Here is a 27995-nt window from a genome sequence, read left to right as displayed (position 1 = left end):
TCACCATATACAGATTTCATGACTACCGTTCATGATTGTTCACATTGAAACAATGTACGACAAAAGAGATTACACAGATGGTTAAGCGAGACAAAAATTTAAAATGTGATAACGGCTGCAGGTACAGGAAAACAGTAAGAACACAAAGGCTTGGGGGAAAGGATGAAAGTGGAAGCCACCTGATAGAATTTCGCACAAAGCATAATGTAATCATCGCCAGCACCTTGCTTAAGAATCATGAAAGAATAATACATATTTGGAACAAAGTTTTCGAAACCAGATTTTAAATTATAAGACATTTCCCGGTGCAGACGCAAACTTACAATAATTTATTGGTTACGATCTGCAGTTTACAACTAAAGAGACAGTAAACGGTAGCAAATTAAGAAAATTGAACTTGAGTAGGTCAAGACCCACAGTTTTTCGATAATCTTAAAGTTACTGTAATGCAACGACTGACTGAAACAGAAGAAAGAATCCGCTAGAATATGAATGGATATCTTTGAGAGAAGAAGTGGTGATTGCAGCAGAGTATGTGAACGGGAAGAAAGTACAGCAGAAATCGTTAGATAAAACGTGATATATTAAATTTGACAAGAGGGAAAAATATAAAAATGCAGCAAATAAAGTAGACCATGGGAAATAGAAATGTCTAAACATGACGTTGACTGAAAGTCCAAAATTGCAACGCGATTTTGCACTTGGAAAACATAGGGGAATGAAAATGAGAAAGAACAAAGAAAACTTTGCTCAAAGGAGAAGCAACTGTCAAGAACTCATTTGGTAAGCCAGAACTAAGCAAATAAGAGAAGGCTAGAAAGTGGAAGGAATATTTAGAGAGGAGAGGGGGAGGGGTTGTACAAACTAACATAAGCACAATGTTAGATTCCTGTGAGATGTCTGAACACGCGAGGCAATACTGATCCTAACACTTAGCTAAGTAGACACACTGAAGAACTGCGAAACATTCTTTGAAGCTCTGGAGATGTCATCGATAAAACACAAGGCCACAAGATTATTTACAACTTGTACAGAAACAAAACTGCATTTCTAAGACTTCAGTGACTTGAAAGGGAAGCAGTAATTGAGAAGGCAGAAGTAGAGAAGATATAAAATGAAGACTGTAAATAGCAAGAAAAGCGTTCTGAAAAAGAAAATTTGTTCACATCGAATATAAATTCTAATGATTGGGTACTATTTTACAAAGGTATTTGTGTGGAGTGCGGTATTTGTGAGGAGTGAAGCCTTGTATGTAAGTGAAACGTGGGCGATGAACAGTTCTGTCAAGAAGACAATGGACGCTTTCAAAACGTGGTGATCAATAAGAATGCTGAATATTAGATATGAGGATCGTGTAACTAAAGAAGAGGTACGGCATTAAATAGAGGAGGAAGAGGAAATTAGGGCACAACTTTGACTACAAGAGGGGTAAGTTGACAGGACATATTATGAGGCGTCAAAGAGTGAGGACAAAGGGGTTGGGTGATAGTATTCCAATAATAATCATCTGTTGAAATGCTATTCTACTATTTTATCTGTTAATGTAAGCAGTGAATTAACTCTTCCATGCACTCCTCCACAAAACATTTAAACTAAAACTGAAATCAGCTGAACACCAAATCTTTCAACCACTGTCTGACAACTATTGCATTCACTTTCAACTTTCTATAACTATCACTGGCTAGCCACACACACACATACAGATATAAGGAGAACAGAAATAAACAAACATTAGTTTTCAGCATGTAATTCTTTAGGTTGGCAACATGTACATAAACAAACCAAACAGGAAGGACATGAGGTGAATACACTGTAGTTACGACTTCAAATCAGTGTTTTCGGTAAAATGTCTACAGGTAGTGACAGAAGAAAAAAGAGCGAACATGAAAACGTGCTTATGTTCCATAATCTTTGTTTTAATTCAACCTCCAGCATGTGATCAGGTGAGGGGAAACGCAGATGTCCGCCAAAAACTCGATTCACTGTAAGTAATCAGTTATTCACGTAAAAAAAGATGTGAAGTGTTTTATAATCTGCAAGTATCACATATCAAAACAAAACTGAATCATTCTAGATTCCACCGAAGATGCCTTAAAGTAAAAGGCGAAACGCGTCTTGAACCAATAAAGTACACTGGATAAAGAAAAAGAAAAAACGTTTGTTACTTACCAAAGGAAATAATCAATAGCTGTAGATATGTAGCAAATTACATCTTATGACATACCAGCAAATTAGTTTCGGTTTAACTTCTCGTTCCACATGTTATTAAATGCCTTTTAAAAAAAATTCCTCTACCCCTTCTGAAAAACTGTAGTTACTTTCATATCTCGGTAGATAAACAGATTTTGATACATTTATCATGCGACGAAATACTTGACTTTTTACAAGTTATCGTTTGCAAGAAAACACGTTTCGATTTATTGAACCGCTTACGAAATTTGCGGTTGATACAACCACATGGTTTACGACGAGCAGGACAAAGTATCGGTCACGTCGCGAGCGATCCGCGCGCGGTCACCGCACAGCCCATCCGCCGACATATCATTCAACATCTCGAGAACGGTGATAGCTATCGATCTGCTCTCAGCTTTCAAAACAATTTCAATATGTTGACTAAATTTCATACGCCATAATGTATTACCTAAAATGAACTGTACGCAAAGTCCACGCGATGCGTTTTTACCTCTGCACACTCATTAAAATTTCGTGCAAAGGTTTAGGTAAATGCGATACAGCAAGTAACCACGAAGAATAACGAAAATAAATTCGGTCCTTTATCGAGAGAAGATATCAGGCTGTAACATGCCCAAAAATCAAATTTTTCTACCAAATAGTTTCCTTGGTATCGGATGATAAGTATTTCATAGCTGCCGCCGCCTCCGCGCCAGTGGTTCGTCGAAAGTTCGTGTGGCCCGGGGTTCCGTACCTGACGTCACGCTCAGCGCGTTCTGTGATTCGTGCCGCGGACCTGGAGCGCGGCTCGCGGCAGCGGAAGCGGTTCGACATGGGCAAACCGCGACGCAGAGCCCGCCGCGCCGCGCCGCTGGCGGCGTTTCCATGGCAACCACGCCGCTGTCGCGCCGTTTTGACGCGCGGCAGCCCTAGTGGGAACCGGCCTTAACTCTACTTTCGTGGTCTGTGAGTGAGCCGACATATTTGGCTCTCCATTTACTGTTCCATCGTTGCTCTTTGTATGAATGATTGTATGTTATGTGTTGCCTTTCGTTACAAGTTAGCTTAGATGTTAAGGTAATATCAGCAGCAAAACAACAAACTGTTCTTGTTTTGCTGCACCTAACAAGCTAAAACTTGCTAATAATACTTGCGCGAGGAAAAAATCAAGAATTTCGACATTTTCCCTGGATGATAAAAGCGAAAATGTAAGTCTGAACACCGAACCCACGAGTGAAATACCGTCAGCGACCTGAGGTTCACTAATTGGTTGGTCTTCGACTGCAATTGTTTTAACCTATAGGCTATGTACGGTCTTGGTGAAGCAGTCATATTGCTATTTATACCAAGAAAAGCAGCCATCTTGCTACTTATACCAAGAGTAAAGTATTGTATAAGTTGCGGTCAGACGAAAACGAAAAGGACGGAAACAAGATATTATTTCAGAAGTAATCTGTTGTAACCGCGACCGGATCGGTCGCGGGGTTGCGGAGGACGAAAGTGCGGCGGGACTAAACGGGAGCGGCCCGCGAAAAGAACAAAATGAACGGGAAAGGACGGACAAGAACGACGACGCACGACCAAGCAAGACGTTACGAACAACAACACACAAGAAGCAACGCGCTTACGAGTTAAAACCTCACGAATCAACAACATCTACTTGTACACGGAAACAAAGTAAACACGCTGTCTGTCGGCGAGATGTCGATAGACTCACGCGAATATCACACTGCTCAGCTGAGCGAGAGGCAGGCTCTTAATACATAATAGGGTGCGTCGCTACTGGCCGCTGGAACCACGTGCTCCACCGTGGCGCCCTCACATTATACACGGGCCAGGAGGTCGCGCAGACACGGCTTACGGCGCGGCGGCTGGAGAGACTTCTAGTAGTAATCCAGGTCCATGCTGTCTGGCGCGGATTCGCAACCCGCGGCGCTCGATGCCAGACAATCGTCATACATCGCTTCCAACGTGAAACAAGCTGTCCAGTGCCTTCATGGGAAAACGTTGCCCTTTGCCTACGGAGTCATGATTGTATCCAGGTATGCACCTCTTCGTTCGAAGCAAATCGAGAGCCAAGATTGTCTTTCTACAGGGCTTCAAATGTAGGGAATCGCAAGGGGAGAGAGATCGGGACTGTATGGAGGATGTATAAGGACTTCCCAGCAAAACTTCTGCAGTACACTCGAAACAACCTTGACTAAATTTGGGCGGGCCCATATATTTCGACTACGCTGCAGACGTTTCGCCGGGGAGCCTTTACACATCCCCAATATAGTCCCGATCTCTTTCCATACGATTTCCATATTTATGGAGCCCTGAAGAAAGACATTCATGGCCGCCTCTTTGCTTCAGATGAGAAGGTACACTTCTGGGTACAATCTTCTCTCTGCAAACATTTTTCCATGAAGACAAGCGACCGTCTAGTCTCACAGCGGGATATTCGTAAATATATTAACAGTTATGATGACTACCTTTGCCGGCCGGTGTGGCCGTGCGGTTCTAGGCGCTTCAGTCTGGAACCGCGTGACCACTACGGTCGCAGGTTCGAATCCTGCCTCGGGCATGGATGTGTGTGATGTCCTTAGGTTAATTAGGTTTAAGTAGTTCTAAGTTCTAGGGGACTGATGACCACAGATGTTAAGTCCCATAGTGCTCAGAGCCATTTGAACCATTTTTGACTACCTTTGAAGTTTCCTTACTTTTTCTTACAAACTGTTTCCTTTTGCATTTGACTGCCCCTTATAATGACGCGTGAAGAGTACTGAGCCATGAACCGATGTCAATTTTGGAACTGTTGTAATGCTAGGTAATATTAAATGGAATGTAGTTTTATAGTTAATTAAAAAATCAACTTCGTTAATAACTATAGTAACTGTCGTTGCATTATATGTATTGTGAGTGTATCCTCATTTTCTTTCCTTTTTCTTTTTTTAGAAAAAGATTACTGGGTATACAGTTCAAATTTAACTTCTCTTCCAAGGACAATTACAGACATTCATTCCATACGAGATGTCGCAAGTTTGTTGCGCCTCCTGCCGTTTTTAATCTGTTAAAGCAAAAGGAGAGTACCGATCTCTTTTACCAGTTTCTGTAATAATTCAGTATTTAAGGGCAATGGGAGTTCTACGAATCATCATTACTCGTTTCTTTTAAAAAAGTTTTGTTTAAAAAACAAAAATTTTAGCACTGCTATTATGACGAACTAGTATGCCGGCTTATATCATGTTACTAGTAAAAATGAGAAAGCCTGTTATAACCGAAACAAAACAAATACCTAAAAATACCGATAATTCAGAACTAAAATACTGGATTCATTGTCAGAAATTAAGGGACTATGATTCACTCACGAAAGAAGTGGCTTTCAGAACACTTATTCGACCGGTTTTTGAGTACTGTTCATTAGTATAGGACCCTTACCGAACAGAATTAACACAATATACATTTCATCTATCACTACGAGGATTGGAACTTAAATAGTGGCAACTATTTACTCACAACCGATACAAAACAGTTACATGTTTGCACCTGTTTCTGTCCTCCAAAGTAGTCACCAGCTTTGTGTAGAACTCGTTGCCAGCGATGTGGAAGGCGTAGTATACCGTTAGCAGAGCCTGTTCGATTGATGGTGCGAATGGAAGGGTCTACTGCCTGTCGAATCTCTGGAACAGTTATGAAGTGAATGCCACGAAGCCAAAACTGAAACACCAGTCCAACGAATGGTGTCAGTGTGGGTCGTCGCGAAAGTGCAAAGTGCGTCAAAGCACCAGTATGGTGAAAGTTATGATGATTCTCGTGTACGACTGTGATGGTGTTATCCTAACGCATTAGGTGCCTCCACGGCAGGCCGTCAATGCACAGTATTAATGTTCGTTTTTGGAGTATCACCTGCGACCAGTTTTGCGAAAGAAGCGGCGACACTTTCTGCGCAACCAACCCATCATTTGGCACGACAATGCGCGGGCGCATACAGCGCATGCTGTGGCTGCTCTGTTCGGTCGATGGGACTGGCAAGTACTGTACCATCCACCATACTCCCCGGACTTAAGTCCTTGTCATTTTGATTTGAATCCGAAAATGAAGGAACTGTTCCAGAGATTCGACAGGCAGTAGACCGCTCGATTCGCACCATGAACAGAACAGGCTGTGCTAACGGTATACTACGCCTTCCACATCGCTGGCAACGGGTTCTACACAACCCTGGTGACTACTTTGAAGGACAGTAACAGGTGAAAACATGTAACTCTTGTGTATCGGTTGTGAATAAATAGTTGCCACTATTTAAACGTTACAAGACCGTTTACTCGGCGGGAGAGTGTGGCAAGCGCTACAAGAGATACGTTGTGCATCACAGAGAGGTCTGCTACTGAAATTTCGAGAGACTGCGTTCCAAGGAAAGTCGGGCAGCTTAGAAGATTGTACCTTTTATCCTACAGCAGAGTGTGCGCTATTTTGGAACCTTCTAGCAAATTGGACTATCTGATAGACTCCATACCGAATCCTGAACCTTGCCTTTCAAGGACAGCGATTATAACAACTGAGGTTTTCGGGCATTAAGTATGACACGCCTTCACAGCTGTTTTTCTACCAAAGCTTCTATGAAGTCTATAAAGTAGGAAAGAGGTACTGCCGGAATCGCAGCTGTGAAGGTATCCCTGCACGTATATAAGAACGCTAAAAATTACAGACCAGCGTCCTTAACATTGTATTGCTGCAGAATTCTTGAGCATATTCTAAGTTCGAATACAATAAATTTTCTTGAGACGGAGGAGCTTCTGTCCATAAATCAGCGCGGTTTTAGAAAGCATCGCTCGCACGAAACTCAGCCTGCCCGTTCCTCACAAGATATCCTGCGAATCATGGATGAAGGGCAACAGGTAGATTCCATATATAGATTCCATATTCTTAGCTTTCTGAAAGGCATTTGGCACCGTGCGCCACTGCAGGCTGTTAATGAAGATGCGAGCATACGGAATACGTTTCCAGTTATGTGAGTGACTTGAAGGCTTCTTAAGTAACAGGTCCCAACACGTTGTCTTCGTCAGCGTGTGTTCATCAGAGACGAAGGTATCGTCAGGAGCGCCCCGGGAAGTGTGACAGCACTGCGCTTGTTATGTGTATTCATAAATAATCGGAACGGCAGGGTGAGCACCTGTCTGCTGCTGTTTGATGATAATGCTGTGGTGTACAGGAGGGTGTCATGGTTGAGTGACTGTAAGAGGATACAAAATGATTTAGACAAAATCTAAATTATGTAAGTAATGTGGAGTGAAGGAGACGTTCCTTTCGAGGAACATTATAGAGAAAATTTAGAGAACCGGCATTTTCAGTGAACTATGGGACGATTCTATTGCCGAAAACGTACATTTAGTGTAAAGACAACGAAGAAAAGGTATATGGAACTACGGCTCGTATGTAGACATATAGACAGCCCTTTGTCCCTCACTCTATTTGCGAATGTAACAAGAAAGAAAATGACTAGCAGTGGGAAGGGTAACCTCCGCCACGCACCGTAACATGGCTTGCAGAGCATGTATGTAGATGTACAGATAGATATAAATGTAGATGGCAGGTGGAGAGCAGTACCCGTCAGCTCTGTTCCTATCAGCGCTGCCTGCAGAAAGCGAGGTTGGAGGTTCTAAATCCGGTCCATCACACAGTTTGTTTTGTCAGGAAACGTTCGTAGTTTGAGAAAATTTGAATGGATATTTTCTAACAGTATAACTGTGTAGTACACTCTGAAATCATGTTTGTCTCTTGGATAAAAGTGTCAAAAAAGGTTCTAGATAAGACAAAGTTAAAGTGATAAAATAAGAGAATGGTTCCTTTGAAATACTCACAATAAAGGTTTACCGATTAACACGTTGGAGTACGTCCATATTTACGGTCACTAATTAATTTAGTATCCGAAGAAGATAATGCACACATCAAAAAAGTTTTGCATCAACTCCGTTCCGAGAGTTCCGGGACCTGTACAGAAAATTGGAATAAACATCAACGTAAACACCATTTCCGCCCCATTCATTGCTCATGAAAACCATACATTGCATGTTGTACCACCATACAGCGAGAACTTCAGAGGTAGTGGTCCAGATTGCTGTACACGCCGGTATCTCTAATACCCAGTAGCACGTATCTTGCATTGATGCATGCCTATATTCGTTGTGGCATACCATCCATAATTTCGTCAACGCACAGTTGGTCCAGACTATCCCACTCCTCAACGGCGATTCAGCGTAGATCCCTCAGAGTGGTTGATGGGTCACATCGCCCATAAACAGCCCTTTCCAATTTATCCCAGGCGTTGTCGATAGGGTTCATGTCTGGAGAACATGTTGGCCACTCTAGTCGAGCGATGTTATTCTGAAGGAACTCATTCACAAGACGTGCACGATCGGAGCGCGAATTGTCGTCCATGAAGACAAATGCCTCGCAAATACGATGCCGATATGGTTCCACTATCGGTCTGAGAATGCCATTCACGTATCGTACAGCCGTTACGGAGCCTTCCAAGACCACCAGCGGCGTACGTGGGCCCCAAATAATGGCACCCCAAAACAGCAGGGAGCCTCCACCTTACTGCACTCGCTGGGCAGTGTGTCTAAGGCGTTCAACCTGACCGAGTTGCCTTCAAGCACGTCTCCGACGATAGTCTCGTTGAAGGCATATGCGACACTCATCGGTGGAAGCTGTCCATTCGGCATGTTGTTGGGCCCATCCGTACCGCGCTGAATGGTATCGTCGTTGCAAAGATGGACCTCGCCATCGACGTCGGGAGTGAAGTTGTGCATCATGCAGCCTACTGCGCACAGTTTGAGTCGTAACACGACGTCCTGTGGCTGCACGTAAAGCATTATTCAACATGGTGGCGTTCCTGTCAGGGTTCCTCCGAGCCATAATCTGTAGGTAGCGATCATCCACTGCAGTAGTAGCCCTTGGGCGGCCTGAGCGAGGCATATCATTGACAGTTCCTGTCTCTCTGTATCTCCTCCATGCCGGAACAACATCGCTTAGGCTCACTCCGAGATCCCTGGACGCTTCCCTCGTTGAGAGCCCTTCCTGGCACAAAGTAACAATGCGGGCGCGATCGAACCGCGGTATTGAGCGTCTACGCATGGTTGAATTACAGACAACGAGAGACGTGTACCTCCTTCCTGATGGAATGACTGGAACTGATCGGCTGTCAGACCCCCTCCGTCGAATGGGCACTGCTCATGCAAGGTTGTTTACATCTTTGGGCGGGTTCAGTGACACCTCTGACCAGTCAAAGCGACTGTGTCTGTGATACAATATCCACATTTAACGTCTATCTTCAGGAGTTCTGGGAACCGGGGCGATGAAAAACTTTTTTGATGTTTATATTTTTGTATCGCGGCGTTGTATTCTGTAACACTAATAAATAAGAGCCAAGTCCCCTGTCAAGCTGTTTCTGTAAAATGAGGAATCACTTCATACACTGTGACTGATTAATTAAAATGTGCTAAGATTATTTTCACTAGTAACTATACGCATACATTATACATTATTTGAGGAGTCCGGAAACTGTTTATTGTTGCCAATAGACAAGTTTTTTAAGTTCTGCCGCATATTGGGCGTATGAGGAATAGGTTATTTCTGCTCCCAGTGGTGTACATTAACTGTTTCTCTCACTCCTCTTCCGTAATAGAATGAGTAATTCATCACGCGAGCTGGTGAATGAATGAAGCTGAAGAAAGTGCTATTTATAAGAGGGTAAACATCGTATAAAAAGTTGGATAGCACTTGGTGTTAATTTCTTTTCTTTATATGAACGCTTGTTAGAACCAAGTCTCTGATGAGGTGTGAACGTAGCCGACCCCTTCAGAGAAATGCTTGGTTATACATAACACAGCACAGTAGGCAAGACGTCCAAGACGAAATTGATATGTTTCGTTTAACAACCTGACATATCTTAGGAGGCAGCTACAGAGCACGCTGTTAATGCGTTGTCTGATTTATTAGTAACACGATAGTAAAAATATTTTGTGTGAAGCCTACTGTCTTAGGACGCTACCAAATGGTTCTGACCTTCGTGATCAAAAGAAATGTAATTCTGGTAGTGGCTCAAGTAAATTATGTAGCATGTAAATCACCTCGTCTGAAAATTGGTTCTAATATTAGGATCATTCGCTATCTCAAAGGACTGGCAACCCTCTCTAATTATTTAACGCTTCACTGAAGTGTTCCAGATGAATAGCCGGATGAACGACTGCGGTATGACGTGTTATCGCTTTGAAATTCTGGATATAAACTGTTTACAAGAGGTTTGAACTGCTACGTCACAAATTATTTTCGTGTAGTGCTAGAGTTACTTGGCTGAGAATAATGTCTGAGAAAGGTCAGATCACTTTAACATTTTTTTCAGAAATAGCATGGAGTCTTTACTGTCACAATATCTGAAATTATAGTTTAAAATTTTCTAAATTTCGGTCCACTAGGTACCTGTAAGCAATACATTGACCGATAACATTTGTCCTGAGTTGTCTAAAATGGAAAATGTGCAATTAAATCTGTTGTTACTATACTACCTAGGATGTTAGTAGCGTCAGGCAAATTTGTATGCTTCATAAATCTGATGGTTACCTATACATCATGATACTCGTCTACGCACCTACTCAGCATCTTATTATGACTGACACTTTGGCAATTACTTGTGATCACACTGCGTTTATCATAAACTGGCAAGTCGTACAATTCTTCGGTTAATCTGTAAGTACGGTCTAAACAAGCAGTGTGAGTACTCAATGACGGTGAATACGCAAAGCAGTCTACTTCGTTTGTGCACAGCTAGCGAAGTATTTCGTTGTTCAGGAAAATCAGCAGGACGATAACTTTGTGATTTTTCGCCCAAATAAGTTGTTTTCCGCATTCTCTACCATACCCTTCAACAGATAATGGCAAGCAAAACACACAACACACCCACACAAACACACACACACACACACACACACACACACACACACACACACACAGACGCACGGGCGTGAGCGCATGTTGTTGCACAATGTTATCATTGCGATACTAGACGTAGTGAGTTACACGAGAGTTTCAGGAGAAATTGAATTGCTCCCTATCTTCAGTATGTAAGTTTCTTTGTTTAATAGCTATAATTTTTGATCCTGGATTCAGTTTAATGTTTATCCGGAGGCCAAACAATGTACTCTAGAGGAAGCATCACGCAGAGTTCTTGGTAACTTATTTCAGAGTCCTCAGATTTAAAAGAATACACATCGGAGCTTTCTCCTTATCTCCGTAAGAGAAGTTATAGAAAGAATTTGCGACTAAAGAAATGGAAATAAAGAGAATTTTTGCAAGTGGTGTAATCCTCTAGCCCGTAGGTCAGTTGAGGCATGTCAGAGCTGGCTATTTTGCTGTTCATCCTATGCGAAATACTCAGTATTAACTTCTAACTGCAATCAGAACAAAGACAGTTGACATGATGGACACTGGCTGGTCAAAACAGGTTTTTGTGATTTTTGTTGCAAGAAAATAAAAGATGATAATTAGTTACTCATACTCTGTTGACAAAGTGTCATTTTTTTAAAGAAAAAACCTTCGTAAGTAGTTGAAGATTACCTATACTACTTCACGTCATTGTGCTTTCATTTAATTATATCACACGAGTATTTCCGTCTTCTTTGATAAGTTTTGATCGGTTGTCGCCTTTTGTAAGGTACAGTGTCTTTATCATGGGACCAGAATATTCCAGCTTCAGTTACAGGAGGAGAAACATGTAACAGAAATTTGTGGGTTCCAGCAATGTCAGTAACATCTTTACTTTTTTTTACCTTCATTTCATTATGTACGACATCTGTAGTTATACACTCTCCTGCGTTTTTCAGTCTTATTTTCTCATTTTCTCTCTCTCTAGATCACTCTCTCTTCATTTTTGTTTCTCTTTAAATAGTTAAGTAGTGTAATCTGTTGCTGGCGTTTGAGGCTGTACAGAAAGCTATTTTTGAAAGTAGGAACAACTTGGCCGGCCGCGGTGGTCTCGCGGTTTAGGCGCTCAGTCCGGAACCGCGCGACTGCTACGGTCGCAGGTTCGAATCCTGCCTCGGGCATGGATGTGTGTGATGTCCTTAGGTTAGTTAGGTTTCAGTAGTTCTAAGTTCTAGGGGACTGATGACCACCGATGTTAAGTCCCATAGTGCTCAGAGCCAAGGAACAACTTGATCAATAATCTGCGGATCTTAACAACAAATAAATATTGTGAAATACACCCTGTAGTAGCTTCCAAGGTGATATGTTCAAACATCATATTATTAATGAATAAAACATTAATATTCATAATTACATTACGGATATTAGAAATATAAACAATTATAAGTGGTGTTCCTTTCTAAAATTTGTGTTATGATGGACAATTTCGTAATTTATTTTATGTCTCTTATGCACTGTTGGTGTTACCTTTAAACATGTTCTGGTCTCATATCACAATGAGTGTACTTTTACGCAATGGTACAATTTTTGCACGAAGACAAAAAGTTACTAACAGCGGCAGGTAGCCATATGCGAGACGAAAGAATGGAAAGTAATTAAAATTACAGGAACTTTTCACTGGCAGAAGAAGAGATTGATGGACTGACGAGGTAATCTATCAGCATTCTCTTACATTCAGGGTCAGATTACATAAACGCTGTCTACTTTGCACACCTTATAAGTGATACTCTATACTGTTATATACTGGTAAAGTATTGTCCTAATAGATTTGTGGTGTCACTGCTGACCTTGAGACTTCCTCTTGCACAGTACTCGGTGACGATGCAGATGTTTGGCGGGTCGGTGCACGCCCCGATGAAAGCGTTCAGGTTGTCGTGTCGCAGGTCCCTCATCTGTCAACAGTGAACGGCAATACAAACCCATCACTGTCACTTCTTTTCAGTACACCCTAGAGACTCAATACAATGAACACTTTACAGAAGCTAAACTTACATCGTATTCACTCACTGAAAGTTGTTGGCTGTATATCGCATGCAAATATAAGTATTGGAAACAGTCGGAGAAATACTTATAAACACATACAGTCTGACAGCCAAGTTCAGTTATGTGGTATTTACTAAAACAATAACCAGTTATTAATATTTTCATCTTTGCGAAAAGCATTTGGTGAAGTTATTTTACACTACTGGCCGTTAAAATTGCTACACCAAGAAGAAATGGAGATCATAGACGGGTATCCATTGGACAAATATATTATTCTAGAACTGACATGTGATTACATTTCACGCAATTTGGGTGGATAGATCCTGAGAAATCAGTACCCAGAACAACAACCTCTGGCCGTAATAACGGCTTTGAACGCCTGGGCATTGATCCAAAGAGAGGTTGGATGGCGTGTACAGGTACAGCTGCCCATGCAGCTTCAACACGATACCACAGTTCATCAAGAGTAGTGACTGGCGTATTGTGACGACGCAGTTGCTCGGCCACCATTGATCAGACGTTTTCAGTTGGTGAGAGATCTGGAGAATGTGCAGGCCAGGGCAGCACTCGAACATTTTCTGAATCCAGAAACGCTCGTACAGGACCTGCAACATGCGGTCGTGCATTATCCTGCTGAAATGTAGGGTTTCGCAGGGATCGAATGAAGGTTAGAGCCACGGGTCGTAACGTCCACTGTTCAAAGTGCCGTCAATGCAAAAAAGAGGTGACCGAGACGTGTAACCAAAGGCACCCAATACCATCACGCCGGGTGATACGCCAGTATGGCAATGACTAATACACGCTTCCAATGTGCGTTCACCGCGATGTCGCCAAACACCGATGCGACCATCATGATGCTGTAAACAGAACCTGGATTCATCCGAAAAAATGACGTTTTGCCATTCGTGCACCCAGGTTTGTCGTTGAGTACACAATCGCAGGCGCTTCTGTCTGTGATGCAGCGTCAAGGGTAACCGCAGCCAAGGTCTCCGGGCTGATAGTCTATGCTGCTGTAAACGTCGTCGAACTGTTCGTGCAGGTGGTTGTTGTCTTGCAAACGTCCCCATGTCTTGACTCAGGGATCGAGACGAGACTGCACGACCCGGTACAGCCATGCGGATAAGATTCCTGTCACCTCGACTGCTTGTGATACGAGGCTTCCATGTTCTACCAAAAGTCATTGGATCTCGACCAACGCGAGCAACAATGTCGCAATACGATAAACCGCAATCGCGATAGGCTACAATCCGACCTTTATCAAAGTCGGAAACGTGATGGTACGCATTTCTCCTCCTTACACGTGGCATCACAACAACGTTTCACCAGAGAACGCTGGTCAACTGCTGTTTGTGTGCCGGCATCTCGTGGTCGTGCGATAGCGTTCTCGCTTCCCACGCCCGGGTTCCGGGTTCGATTCCCGGCGGGGTCAGGGATTTCCTCTGCCTCGTGATGGCTGGGTGTTGTGTGATGTCCTTAGGTTAGTTAGGTTTAAGTAGTTCTAAGTTCTAGGGGACTGATGACCTAAGATGTTAAGTCCCATAGTGCTCAGAGCCATTTTTTTTGCTGTTTGTATATGAGAAATCGGTTGGAAACTTTCCTCATGTCAGCATGTTGCAGGTGTGTTCACCGGCGCCAACCTTGTGTGAATGCTCTGAAAAGGTAATCATTTGCATATCACAGCATCTTCTTCCTGTCGGTTAAATTTCGCGTCTGTAGAACATCTTCGTGATGTAGCAATTTTAATGGCCAGTAGTGTAGTTTTAAATGCGTAGAGAGCCGCTACAAATTATATGAATTACAGAATTTTACCACACTGATTGTCTTTGGATGGATTGTAGCTTCTCTTTACTTTACTTATATTGGTGTACAGTTTCGGATATGTAACTGTTGTCAAATGCATGCCTGAAATACAACTCACTATTTTGTTACACCGGTATTTACTCCAGACATATGTTGGGGAATGAGCTCAGAGTCGAAACTGTACTTTTCCAGTACGTCATCCAGTTACACAAAGTGTGGCAAACTGTTACCACCGAGATAATGTTCTGAAGTATTTCGCTTGTTTGAAAAGTCGTTTCACATGTAATGGTGTGACTGTAAGGTATAAAACTGCGAACGAGAAACTGCTAAATGAAGAGCTTAGTAGTAAAACATGAATGTTGCGTTCATAACTTGAACAGAACATAAACATCCGGAGAGGGAGATGGATGCAACTACATTATGGGACTTCAGTGAGCCTCGTGGAGAATCGGATTTATGGTGTGTACAGTTTCCATTAAGTCCCTGTTGAATTACGTGCTTAAAGCCACGCCTACTTCCGTCGTTTACCCCGCTTTTCGTGACTGAAGATGAGAAAACAAATGCTGCTCACGATTCCTCTCCTGCCTTGGGGTACCACCCTCTGACACGGGAGGTACAGTAGCTTTAAATTAATGTGATTCATCCTCGCTCATTAGAATTCAAAACAGTTAGCTTCTTTCAACTGCGCGAAATTAATTTTGTGCAATTGAATCTCCGAAACGTTTTTGCAACTAATTTGTCCAAAATGCTGAATAATCAGTCCTTTCCTTTCATCGATCCATTGCGCCTGCCTTAAAAAGGCTGAAAAATCTGCGTGTTCTTTCATTATTGCATTTCGCCTGCCGTGAAAGTTTGAGTGACTGTTTCTCCTTTTAATTTTCTGTCTCGGCCAGAAAGTGTCGAATATTTCTTTCAGAGCAGCTTTCCACCTTCAGACTTCCGTATAGGTTCTATTGCAAGTGTAGGCGGTACATATGTAGTGAAAGTGTTTATATAAAAAAGCTTGCACTCCCTTTGCCAGTAGGTTGATCGACAAAGATAAGAAACATGAGCAGAAAATAGCTTCCTGTCCCGCATTTTAAGATCCCATATTTTAAATTTATAAATTTTTGTTTGAAAAATTATGAGGTGTCCCAATAGTTAAGAGACAGTAAAAGTAATGTATGAGTTTTAAATCAATGATAATTAAATCGACACCCTAGCTGCACACAGGCTTGATATACATCATTGGGTACATGTTGAAAATGCGTGCCCCGACTGGGACTCGAACCCTGGATCTCCTGCTTACATGGCAAACGTTATATCCATCTGAGCCCCCGAGGGCAGATAGGACAGTGCGCCTGCAGGGATTTATCCCTTGCACACTCCCCGTGAGACCCACATTCCCAACATGTACACACCACTACATTCTTTCGGGAACAGATACTACCTTCATATATAGTGAAAATATGGCTACCTGGCAATTGACCGTCTTGTGCAAATGCACATGCTATGCCCCAACTCGTACGGGACTTGGTAGATTAATCTGCCACGAGTAATGAGTGTGAAGGGCAAGCATCTATTAGGCGCACTACGAATGTATTGGTGTGGGCATGTTGGGAATGTGGGTATCACGGGGAGCGGGCAAGGTATAAGTCCCTGCAGGCGCACTACCCTCTGTACACTTGGTGGCTCAGATAGATAGAGCTTCTGCCATGTAAACAGGAGATCCTGGGTTCGAGTCCCGGTCGGGGCACACATTTTCAAAATGCCCTCGGTGGCTCAGATGGATAAGGCGTCTGCCATGTAAGCAGGAGATCCTTCGTTTGAGTCCCGGTCAGATGACGCATTTTCAAGATGTCCCCAATAATGTATATCAATGCCTGTTTGCAGCTAGAGTGTCGATTTAATTATCATTTATTCAAGAGAAGCTGCACGGTGATCAGTGGAATCTGTTCTTTCGGGAACAGATACTACCTTCATATACGTATGAGTTTAGTTTTTTGTGTTGCAAAACATCTTATGATGGCCAAATTAAAGCGTTTAAATTATCTGATATTAGTAATTACAGTATTATGAAAATAAGAGATCGCTGCTCACCATACAGAGGAGATGTTGAGTTGCGGACGGGCACAACAAAAAGACTGCTGAACTTGTGAGCTATCGGCGAAAGGGCCTTCTTCTAACGTAGAAAACACTAACTCTCCCTCTCTCTCTCTCTCTCTCTCTCTCTCTTTCTCTCTCTCTCTCTCTCTCTCTCTCTCTCTCTCTCTCTCACACACACACACACACACACACACACACATATATACACACAAACAGACAGACTTTCATGCAAGCACAGCTCGCACACAAACGACCACGGTCTCTGGCTGCCGAGGCTTGACTGCAAGCAACTGCGCCTGATGGGAGAATCACTATATTACCCCTAACCCGTCCCAACTCTTCCTTACCCCCTCTGCCCAGACTGCTTCTCTCATAAGGTGCAGCTGCTCGCAGTCTGGGCTCAATGGCCAGAGATGGTGGTCATGTGTGTGAAGTCGCGCTTGCGTGAATGTGTGTGGGTTTTGTATATTAGAAGAAGGGCTTTTGGTCGAAAGCTCACTTAATTAGTATTCTTGTAACTGTTTGTGACTCAATATCCCCTGTATATGATGAGTAGCAGTATATCATTTTCGTAATACTGTTGTTATTCTGTACTGGATTTTCCATTGTTCGTTCATACTGATAATTATGTATTTAACGAAAGCTGATTTTTTTAGAGTGGTTTTTTTCTGACAGACAAATTTCAGGTGTTCACCCATCATCAGCAGTATCTGTATTACAAAAGACACATATGTATTGTGATATATTTATTGGTATAGTGTATATAGCAGTGCTTTGTGAGTAGGGGAGAGTGTCGTACCTGGAGGATGGTGTACTTAGGAATATGTGATTTTCCTGGTCGGTGTTCGAATATAGTGACTGTTTTTAGAAACATGTGAAGGGAAGCACATCAGAAACCGTCATTAGCCGTTTAAGGCATTTTTTACTGTATTGTCATTGTGAGACATGTGGCTGTGTTTTGTGCAGCTTTTGCAAATACTACGAATTCTACATTTTTAAATACTATATACTATCAGGGGCATTCGAATGAAAACGAGACGGACAGAAAAAAGTATGTAAATTGTTTATTATTTCAAAGTTAATCACCGTAACTATTAATACATTCATCAGATTGTGAGACAAGATGGTCAATGTCATCATTGAAAAGTGTTTGCAGTTGTCATACCCAGTTGTGCAATTCTTCATCTATAGCAATTCGAGGACCATCAATATTTTTCTTCAGGGCTCGAGATATATGGGAATCGCATGGGGAGAGATCGGGAATGTATTGAGGATGCGTGAGACCTTCGCACCGAAAATTCTGCAGCTTGGTTGTAACGTACTTGACAGCATTTTGGTCCGCCCACAAAGAGCTGCGTGCCTGGGAGCAAACATGATTCCATAGGCAACCGTAGTCACATTTTACGTAAAGATATTGGGGGTCCTGTCTCACATTTGGATAAATGGTATAATAGTTGCCGTGATTACTTTCGAAATTGTAAAGAGTATATGTACTTTTCACCATCTGTCTCGTTTTTATTTATTATTATTTTTATTTATTTGTCAGACTTACTTGGAGGATACTGTTAATTCGTCAGTTACAGAGTTTTACGGTGAGTAAAAGCAGTACATTTTTAGAACTATTTACATAACGTGTATAACATTAATCCATCCTTTGTTGGTCGTGCACCATCTTGTACCACGAAACGCAAGAAGATCATTTACCACAGAGCACGTGATATTTGCGAATGAACAGAGTTGCTTTAATGTTTCAACAATTTTCCCTACCTTGAAAATGGAGATTTGTGTTAGTTTCCAATAGCTTCTATTTCAAAATGTTTTTAACTTGTAACTGGTTCTTGGTAATACTTCCCCTTAATTTGATTTCACCAGTTATCGGTCTATAGTTGATTAATAATCTAACACAGAAAACTGAATGCAATAAAAACTTAACTCTGTCCGAAAAGACCTTGAAGGCCCATGGTACCGACCGGCCGCCATGTCATGCTTAAACCATAGGCGTCACTGGATGCAGGTATGGAAAGGCATGTGGCTGGCGCACTGCTTTCCTATCCGTTGTCAGTTCACGACATCGGATTAAGTACAATACTGAGAAAATTTTCTCGGTTGCTACACCTTTACAGCACAATGAAAGATTTCTTTCTAAGTACACAACCACGTTCTACATGTGAACAATTTTTTACAAGTGGGAAAAATTTAATTTTTTGGAGTAATTTTTGTAATTTTGGGGAAAGACTACAGCAGACATAAATTGAATGCTGTCATTTCATAATGGCGGCCCAAAACAGATAAAATACAAAAAAATCTTACATCAAGTATGTAATTATTAATACGACATATTTGCAATTCCTACAAACTGCACAGTACCGTATGTACAAGACATCCGATATAAAGGGGATATAGAATGCGGATTCGCAATAGCAGGAAAAACATTTCTGAAAGAGAAACGCTTGTTAACGTAGTTTACAAATTTAACTGATAAGAAATATTTTCTGAATGTATTTGTTTGGAGTGGAGGTCTTTACGGTGAAACGTGGACATCAATTAAGGTAAGAACATAATATAAGCTTTTTAAGTATGGTGCTATGGAAGTATGGTGAATATCACGCGTGTAAATCGAATAATTAATAAGGAGATTGGGGAAAATAGTTATGGTACAACCTGACTAAGTAAAGGTTTTGGTTGATAGGGTACATACCGAGGCATCAATGAAGCGTTAATATGATATAAGACTGAAGAACAGAACAACAAAGAACTATTTATGGCCTTGTAGGCCTAAAACATGTTCACAAAGTTAATAAGTATTCTAAAACATCAACTTTTGCGTTTTTGTTGCTAATCATGAAAGTGATCTACCAAGGAGCGATAGGAGAAATTAATCACGTGACACATATAGTGGGGTAAAAGAATGGAAACCTTGTGGTGCCCATCCTGATGGACACCTGTTGTACTCTTGTCAAAAAACATAAACAGTGCTGGTCGCTTACGGCGTCAGCCTTCCTGGAAACTTTCCAGTCCTGCCACGCTGTTTGAGCACGGGAGTCCCTGATGGAGTAAATATTGTGAGCCGCCTGAGACGGCGAGAGAAAAGTTCTCTGGTGAGGAAGCTACCGATACAAGTCGCATAAAAGGTAAAATGAACGACTCGAGATGGTAGAAAGGTGGAGGGAGACACGATAAAAGTACGATTTCTGTAACTAGTCTCAGAATATCAGCGTAAAAATGACACATGTAATATCCGAAACAACGGCACATTAGTTAGCGATAATAGATAAAATGTAATTAACGATAATAGATAAAATGTAAAGTGCAAGTGGTCCATTAATCTTCTATTTACAATACAAAAGATTATTACAGAAAATATGCTCAGTAAGCATTTAAAAAGAAACCATCAAACGTTAACAGCAGAAAGAGTAAGCTGGTTGTAGAAGTGTATGTAATACTATGAACTAGTGGAAACAATAAACTATGTATTTGATGAGGCAATGAGTACATGTTGATGATTTATTTGAAATTCATTGATGTGAATAAAGACTTGTTCTTCATTTCAGCTACTTTTATGCTGAAAACTCTGAACAAACAGGGCATATACTCAAGATATCTAACGTTCAGTTGGACTACAACGTGACCGGAAGGTCCGTTAATATTTGAAAATTTATTCTTTACGAAACAATATAGGTAGATAAAAATTGACACATATGTCTGAAATGACGTAGGGTTTTATAAATCACTAAATGACGAACAGATGGCGCTTCGTATGACACAAAAACAATGATTAGCATAACAATTGATTTCTAGTAAAGATGATATTCTTTATAATAAATGCTGAACACGTAGGCCGTCATTCATTAACAATACCCGTAGTTGAGAGACAATGTTGTGATCAGCAGTGTACATCGTATCAGTGCGTTTGGTGAGAAATTGCAGTCGCTAAATCTGTGACTCTCAATAAAATTTTTCTGAGTTTGTGACAGCATTATCAATAAGTAAAACTACCAACGTTTCTCTCACTGTTGTAAATGACCTTCTTCAGGGCGTTTTTGTTTGCAAATACCCTGAAGAAGGTCATTTGCAACAGTGACAGAAACGTCGGTAGTTTTGCATATTGACACTGCGGTCACAAACCTCCCCCCCCCCCCCCCCCCCACCACCCACCCAAAAGTATTGAGTGTGACAATGACCGCTTAAGCCTACGTTTATATCTGTGGCTGACTGTTCATGATGACGCTGGATTTTATCCGGATAGCATTGGAGATACGCCTTAGTGCTCTCCAAAGAGGAGTGCATGGAATGCCGGTGCAGCCTGCGACTTCACGAGCGCGGACTTCACCATGTAGAGGTGAACGTGCTGAAGTCTCCATTTCTTCCTGAATTATCCGATTAGCAGTAGCACTTGTGTCTCGTCGCCCATACAACTCGTAGCTCCGAACTTCGTGACCATTTTCTTCATAGTGTCACTTGCCACAGGGCCGTTATCCGTTCGAATACCTTCCTTATGGAGGTAGGGTCGTAAAAGTACATTAACAGCGTATTCATCCTGTTGGTAAAGCTTCACCAACAGTTCCATTTTTGGTAGAGTCAGCGTGCCACGATTGCTGGCGCATCAGAATCCCCCCCTCACTACAGCTCTTTTTATACACGATACTCATGCGGCGTCACTGAAGTGCTGGTATCTTGTGCTACCTGTTTACCGGTTTTTGCACTAGTTTGTGGTTTCATTGAAACCCCACATCATTTCAGGCACGTTTGTCAAGTTTTACCTTTCTGTCTACATGATTCCGTGAATTGCATTTTAAAACGTTAGCAGACTTGTGGTTCACTCTGTACTTCGAAAATGCAAAACATTAAAAAATGAAAAAGGAATAAGCCAGGATGATTCCATTCAATCAATAACAATTTCTGCATCCCAGGAAAAGATTTTTTTAAATCGTTTAATTAAGATGAACAAATTCATTGGTACAAGTTTGATGGTACTACTAGTAACTACAGAACGATCAAACTAAATTTTAGCTAGTATGCACTACTAGAATAATCCGTACACTTTATGCAGCACGAAACGACAATCAGAAAGTTGTGTTTCTACTGACTCGTCTAAACAGTGAAGTTGCAACCTAGTTGTCAGAGTTGCATCAAAGACTGACGACAAGAGGACTGCAGCACTTTCATGGGCTCAAGAATCTGGACGGAATAAGGTATGTATTGAAACCACTGTTGCTGTCAAGTTCCATTCGAATGCGGCGCATAGTTTTATCAGCGATCGATCTGCTGCTTCTTCATGCAAAAACATTTTCATCGAAAAGTAGGAAATTACTTGTAACACTTACTCAAAATATCTTCCCTGTTTGGTTACTTTTTCTGTAGAAAATAGCTTTTGATTTCAACTTCCCAGCGAAAAGTGCCGAACGCTTTCTGTTCTGCATGGCTCCCAGGAATGGACTTCCGCAAGCGGGGTAGGGGATGGAACGCCAGGAGTGGGGAGAAGGGAGGGGGGAGACAACCAAGTCTACTCCACTGCAGATTAAAACACTGACGAGAGTTCCCACGTGGAATGCTACCCTTGCCTTAATTTCTACCAATACAGTCGACAAATGTGTCTTTTAAAACACATGTTGAATTTTAATTATGACAGGCAGTAGTAAAAAAAAAAAAAGCACAAAAAATAACACAACACATCCTATAACATTTTCAGATGACAAGTTGCTATAACCGAAGTATTACAGACGGAATTAAAGTTGTGAAGCTTGTTAAAGTTTAATTTTCATTTCCTCTCTCTTGAAGAATTTTGATCTAGCGATTTTTTTACTGGCTGTTTTTGTTGATACTCAGCGAAAGTTTCTACGTGTTCTTTTTTTCCTAAAGCTCATTTTAAACTAGCGATTTTTTACTAGCTATGTTCGTTGATGCTCAGCGAAATTTTCTATGTGTTTTTTTTTCTAACGCTGAATTTTAATCTTCAGTTATTATTGACGAACGACAAAAATATCTTTCGTGAATATTTCCTAATATATTTCCTGGCGTGGTCGATACAGTTAATGGAGTGGTACGAGGATGTTACTTCAGCATTAATTCAATATAAGTTGCATCCATAATTACATTAATAATATAAAAAATGTATCCTGCGTTTACTAATGAATTGGCTTACCTTCTAGGTATCAAAGTAACCTTTTGTAAAGAAATATTTTTAGAGACTATATTTAGAAGACGTTATTGCCTAGATTCTAAGTTTTATTACCTGGATAACCAATTTTAACCAGTCCAATGGTCATCTTCAGATCGATAATCACCGAATTTGCAACAGATTAAACGTTGTGTAGAATGACGAGCACTTTCACTCACTCTATGAGAGCGTATGCAGCACTCTGCACTGTATCTAATAAATTGTAAGTTGTGTGATTTCAGATTTAAAGATGACCACTGAATTGGGTGAAACTGGTTATCCATGTAAAAAAACTTACGATCTAGGCAATAAACTGTTCTAAAAGGCTGCTAGACTCTCAAATATAGAAGACCGCCTCCTGCTTGCACTGACATGTCGGGTAATCACTTCCCATAAATTTCTGCGGGCTAATATGCTTGCATGAATATATATTTGTTGCAAATGCGTGTCTTAAAAAATTATTGAGATAAACGAGAAAGGACTGAGCAACCGAACGAATAGCAGCTCAGTTGTAATGAGAAAGTGCCTTTTAGTTCATCTAGAAACTACGGGAACTAAAATGCAAATAACACGAAGCAACCACCGTGCATATCCACCATTTTGAGTTCCTTCTTCATGGAGCGGGTGATGTCGACTGACTTCTTGTGGACCTTCTTGATGGCGAATACGCGGCCCTTGTAGATACCGATCTGGGTGTAGATAGCCGAGTAACGGAAGTCGGCGTCAGGGTTGGAGCTCAGTGACACTTGGCTGGTGCGGATCAGCGGGTGAACGGCCTGAAAATAAGCCGAATATGCACGAAATGAGCTTAATTACGTAGAATACTAATTCATTACAGAAAGTAGCCAGATTAAACTAATTTAAAGGCTCAGCCTTACAAAATGAGTCAGAGAGGACGTTATTTTCAAATGGGTTGCACATGGAAAAGTGTGGATTGATGGTCATCCCCTTCCAATAACTGTCAACACATAATTAACAGTACAAAACACGTCATATCGTCTGTCAGTGTTCCTTTGTTTAACTACATATATTTAACTGCGTTTCTGTCAATGTAATGCGTCGTACCTTGAAAAGAAACTGTGTTACGCATTTCCGCTACACTACTATGAAGATTAGATGGGTAGATCACATAACTAATGAGGAGGTATTGAATAGAATTGGGGAGAAGAGGAGTTCGTGGCACAACTTGACAAGAAGAAGGGACTGGCTGGTAGGACATGTTCTGAGGCATCAGGGGATCACAAATTTAGCATTGGAGGGCGGCGTGGAGGGTAAAAATCGGTCCGCAGCTCGTGGTCGTGCGGTAGCGTTCTCGCTTTCCGCGCCCGGGTTCTCGGGTTCGATTCCCGGCGGGGTCAGGGATTTTCTCTGCCTCGTGATGACTGGGTGTTGTGTGATGTCCTTAGGTTAGTTAGGTTTAAGTAGTTCTAAGTTCTAGGGGACTAATGACCATAGATGTTAAGTCCCATAGTGCTCAGAGCCATTTGAACAATTTTTTTGGTAAAAATCGTAGAGGGAGACCAAGAGATGAATACAATAAGCAGATTCAGAAGGATGTAGGTTGCAGTAAGTACTGGGAGATGAAGAAGCTTGCACAGAATAAAGTAGCATGGAGAGCTGCATCAAACCAGTCTCAGGGCTGAAGACCACAGCAACAACAACCTTGAATTACCATATTTTGTACAAAGACACGAGCTTGTGGCTTGCGTTCTCGCCCTTGAGCTGTATGTCTCGTCAATAAACTTACACGTTAGGCTATGTAAATGTATACTTAACCTGGCAACCATGTCACCCAACGAGAAGCTGCTATTCTCGCAGTTGAGGTGACTCGTCAATTGACGTTCTCAGAACAGAATGTTTAGTTGAATACTTACCCAGACAACATTGCCACCAACCAAGGAATTAGTGTTCTCGTCTCCGAACGGGAGTCGACCTTCCAGAGCATGATTTGTGCTTGAACGCTTAAGCTAGACACCTTGGAAACCAGCGAGGAGCTGGTACTCTCCTCATTGTGCTGCATGTCCCACCAATCAAACTTCCAGAGCAGGAAACGTTCTCCGACACATACCACTGCCACATTGGCTCCCAGAAATTTTCATCATTGAGAAGCTGTTCCGCACATATGTTTTCCATATCAGTACCTGTGCTTAGGCAATTGACCTGGGCACCTTGGCACCTGGAGCTGGAGTTCTCAGCATTGAGCAGGTTGTCCTGCCAATAGAAGTTCCTAACAGAGCAGTCTATGTGCCTGGGCACTTACCCTGCCTACCATGGTACCCAGCAAGTAGCCGGTATTCTCATCGTTATGTGTCTCGCCAATCTACCTTCCCAGAGCAGTACATGTTCTTTAGCACTTACCATGTACACACCCTGGCATCCACTGATGGAGCAGGTTTCTCATCATTCAGCTGGATGTCCTGCCATTGACGTCCCAGCGCAGGATATGTTTTAGTGTACTTACTCTGGCGATCTAGGGGCCCACTGAGGAGCTGGTGCTCTTATCGTTGAGCTAGACGTCTCGCCAGTAGATCTTTTAGAGCAAGATACGTGATAGGAAATTTACCCTGGTCACCTTGATCACCCAGCAGTAAGCTGTTGTTCTCATTGTTGGGGAGGATGTCCTGCCAGACGACGTTCCAGAGCAAAATATATTTTGGTATACTTACTCTACCAATCTTGGTTTCCATTGATGAGCTAGTGTTGTTATCGCTAAGTTTGCTGTCCTGTTATTGACCTTCGAGAACAGGATATATGATTGGACACTTACCCTGCCTACCATGGCACCCACAAGTAGCTGGTATTCTCATGGCTGAGTTACATGTCTCACCAATATACCTTCCCAGAGCAGTACATTTTCTTAGGCACTTACCCTGGACACCCTTGACACCCACTGATGGAACTGATGTTCTCATCATTGAGCAGGATGTCCTGCCAGTCGAGTCTCTTAGAATAGGAGACGCTTTAGTGCACTTACTCTGGCCACTTTGGCGCCCAGCGAGGAGCTAGTGTTCTCGTCGTTGAGCTGGATGTCCCTCCAGTCGACCTTCCAGAGCAGCGAGTCGAGCTCCTGCTCGTAGCGCCAGTTGCGGTACAGCACCAGCGACGCCACCAGCAGCACCAGCGCCAGCCCTCCTGCGATGCCTCCAGCGATCTCGCCCGTGTGAGCTGTGCAGATACGCGCGGCAATTAACGTGGCGTCCTACTCCCCCTCTTATCTATGATACATCACCCTCCGTAGCCAAGGTCGCAAACTCATGCCTTTACGATCGCACTTGGAGGCACTTGGAGGTGGACGGTTTGAATACTCGTAATGGAAGGAGTTTCGGACACTTGTATTTGGTTGGCATTGGGAGGCGGGTGTTGGCGCAAACTTCCTGACCACCAGACGTTGCGGCAATGGGATGGATTATATTCTAAAACTCCCTCATGTGCATCTTCGAGTGTGAACGTGTGACACTACTATTGATGATCTGTCTGCCATATGGGGACGTTAGGTCGGGGATTTCTTTGGTATTCGAGACTTAGGCTACGTGCCGGCACCGGGTGTCACACTCTCACTTCTCTCACCATTACTCAACACAAACGTGACGTAACACTATACACACACCTCTTAAGTAACCTGCAGTTAAAAGGTACACTTATCACATGAACCTCATAAGCTGCGCAGAAAGGGGCCATCATACACAGAGGAAGAAAACCCTTTCAGATTAGTTTTTGTATGTCCAATCTTTTGACTGGAGGTCTTGGGCCACGGCCGATCACTATTGCAAGAAAATGAAACGCCTACAGCAGTCCTTATGATGTTATTCAAGCTCCAGTTTCGGCACTTCAGTGCGTCGTTTACAGGCCATTGTTGATGCTGAAGGGGTAGTAACAATCCACATACACACTGCATCAGTGGCTAACATAACTGATTTATCAGATATCTGTAACTATGGTGTCAGCGCTGAGGGTTTCGAGATCAAGCTTGTTACTGTTTCCTTACTTTCTGCGTCATTGTCATAATAATAATAATAATAATAATAATAATAATATATATTCTTCAGATTAGGTGACTGAACCAAACTTTGAGATCTCCAATCCAACAATGGCGTACGACTCTTTCTTCCTGTCTCACATGTAAAAGAAGACCAGCGCAGGAAAAGAGGATAGTCCTAGCCGAAAGAAGTCCATTTGTATCAAACATCGCCCTTAATTTGAAGAAGAAATGTCTGAGAATGTAGTTTTGGAACACAGCATTCTAAGTGAGTCAAAATCTGTGAGAAAATGAGGAAAGAGGGTAATTGTGTGCAAAAAAAAAAAAAAAAAAGACGAGGAGTGGAAAATGTGGGAAACTTTGATGATGAAGTCTTTTCGGGTTATCAACAGAGTCAAGACGTCGTTCTGTGGCAACGTTTCTATAAATTTCCTACTTGTGATCTTCAGGTCTGTCACTACAGACCTTGTCATTTTCACTTGAAGATGCCACGCAGGAAACTTGTTGAAATGCTGCCACGGAACGACCCCTTGACTCGATTGATAAACCGAGAAGACTTCTTTATCGACGTTCGCCAAGAAAGTCTAAATTCGCGCGTTTAAAACTTTGTCAGTAAGAGCGTCCAGAACGATAGGGCATGTGTTAAGATATGAAGGATAACGTTTATGGTATTTGAGGGAGCTGTCGAGAGTAAATACTGCAGAGGAAGACAGAGACAGGAATATATACAGCAAACAAGGAGGAGGTTTAGTGGAAGTAAGAGTATGATATGAAGAGGTTGGCACAGCAGAGCAATTTGCGGTGGGCCGTTTCAAACCAGTCTGGAGGCTGACGTCAAAAGAAAATTCAACCAAATGTGCT

At 42.1% G+C, this 27995-nt stretch overlaps 1 protein-coding gene across 1 annotated transcript in view; it reads right to left on the bottom strand.

Annotated features, from left to right (window-relative positions):
• The window catches only part of LOC124549794 (guanylate cyclase 32E), an 828442-nt gene that overhangs the window by 174528 nt on the left and 625919 nt on the right, over positions 1-27995 (bottom strand). Inside the window, exons 11-13 of the mRNA XM_047125268.1 lie at positions 26133-26323; positions 23755-23934; positions 12921-13025 (exon numbers count right to left, since the gene is read on the bottom strand). Coding sequence (XP_046981224.1) covers positions 12921-13025; positions 23755-23934; positions 26133-26323 — 476 coding nt within the window. The remainder of the gene's footprint in view (positions 1-12920; positions 13026-23754; positions 23935-26132; positions 26324-27995) is intronic.

Source organism: Schistocerca americana, chromosome 1 (assembly GCF_021461395.2).
Source record: "Schistocerca americana isolate TAMUIC-IGC-003095 chromosome 1, iqSchAmer2.1, whole genome shotgun sequence".
NCBI classification, from domain to species: Eukaryota; Metazoa; Arthropoda; class Insecta; order Orthoptera; family Acrididae; genus Schistocerca; species Schistocerca americana.
This window is presented reverse-complemented; position numbering and strand designations above follow the sequence as displayed.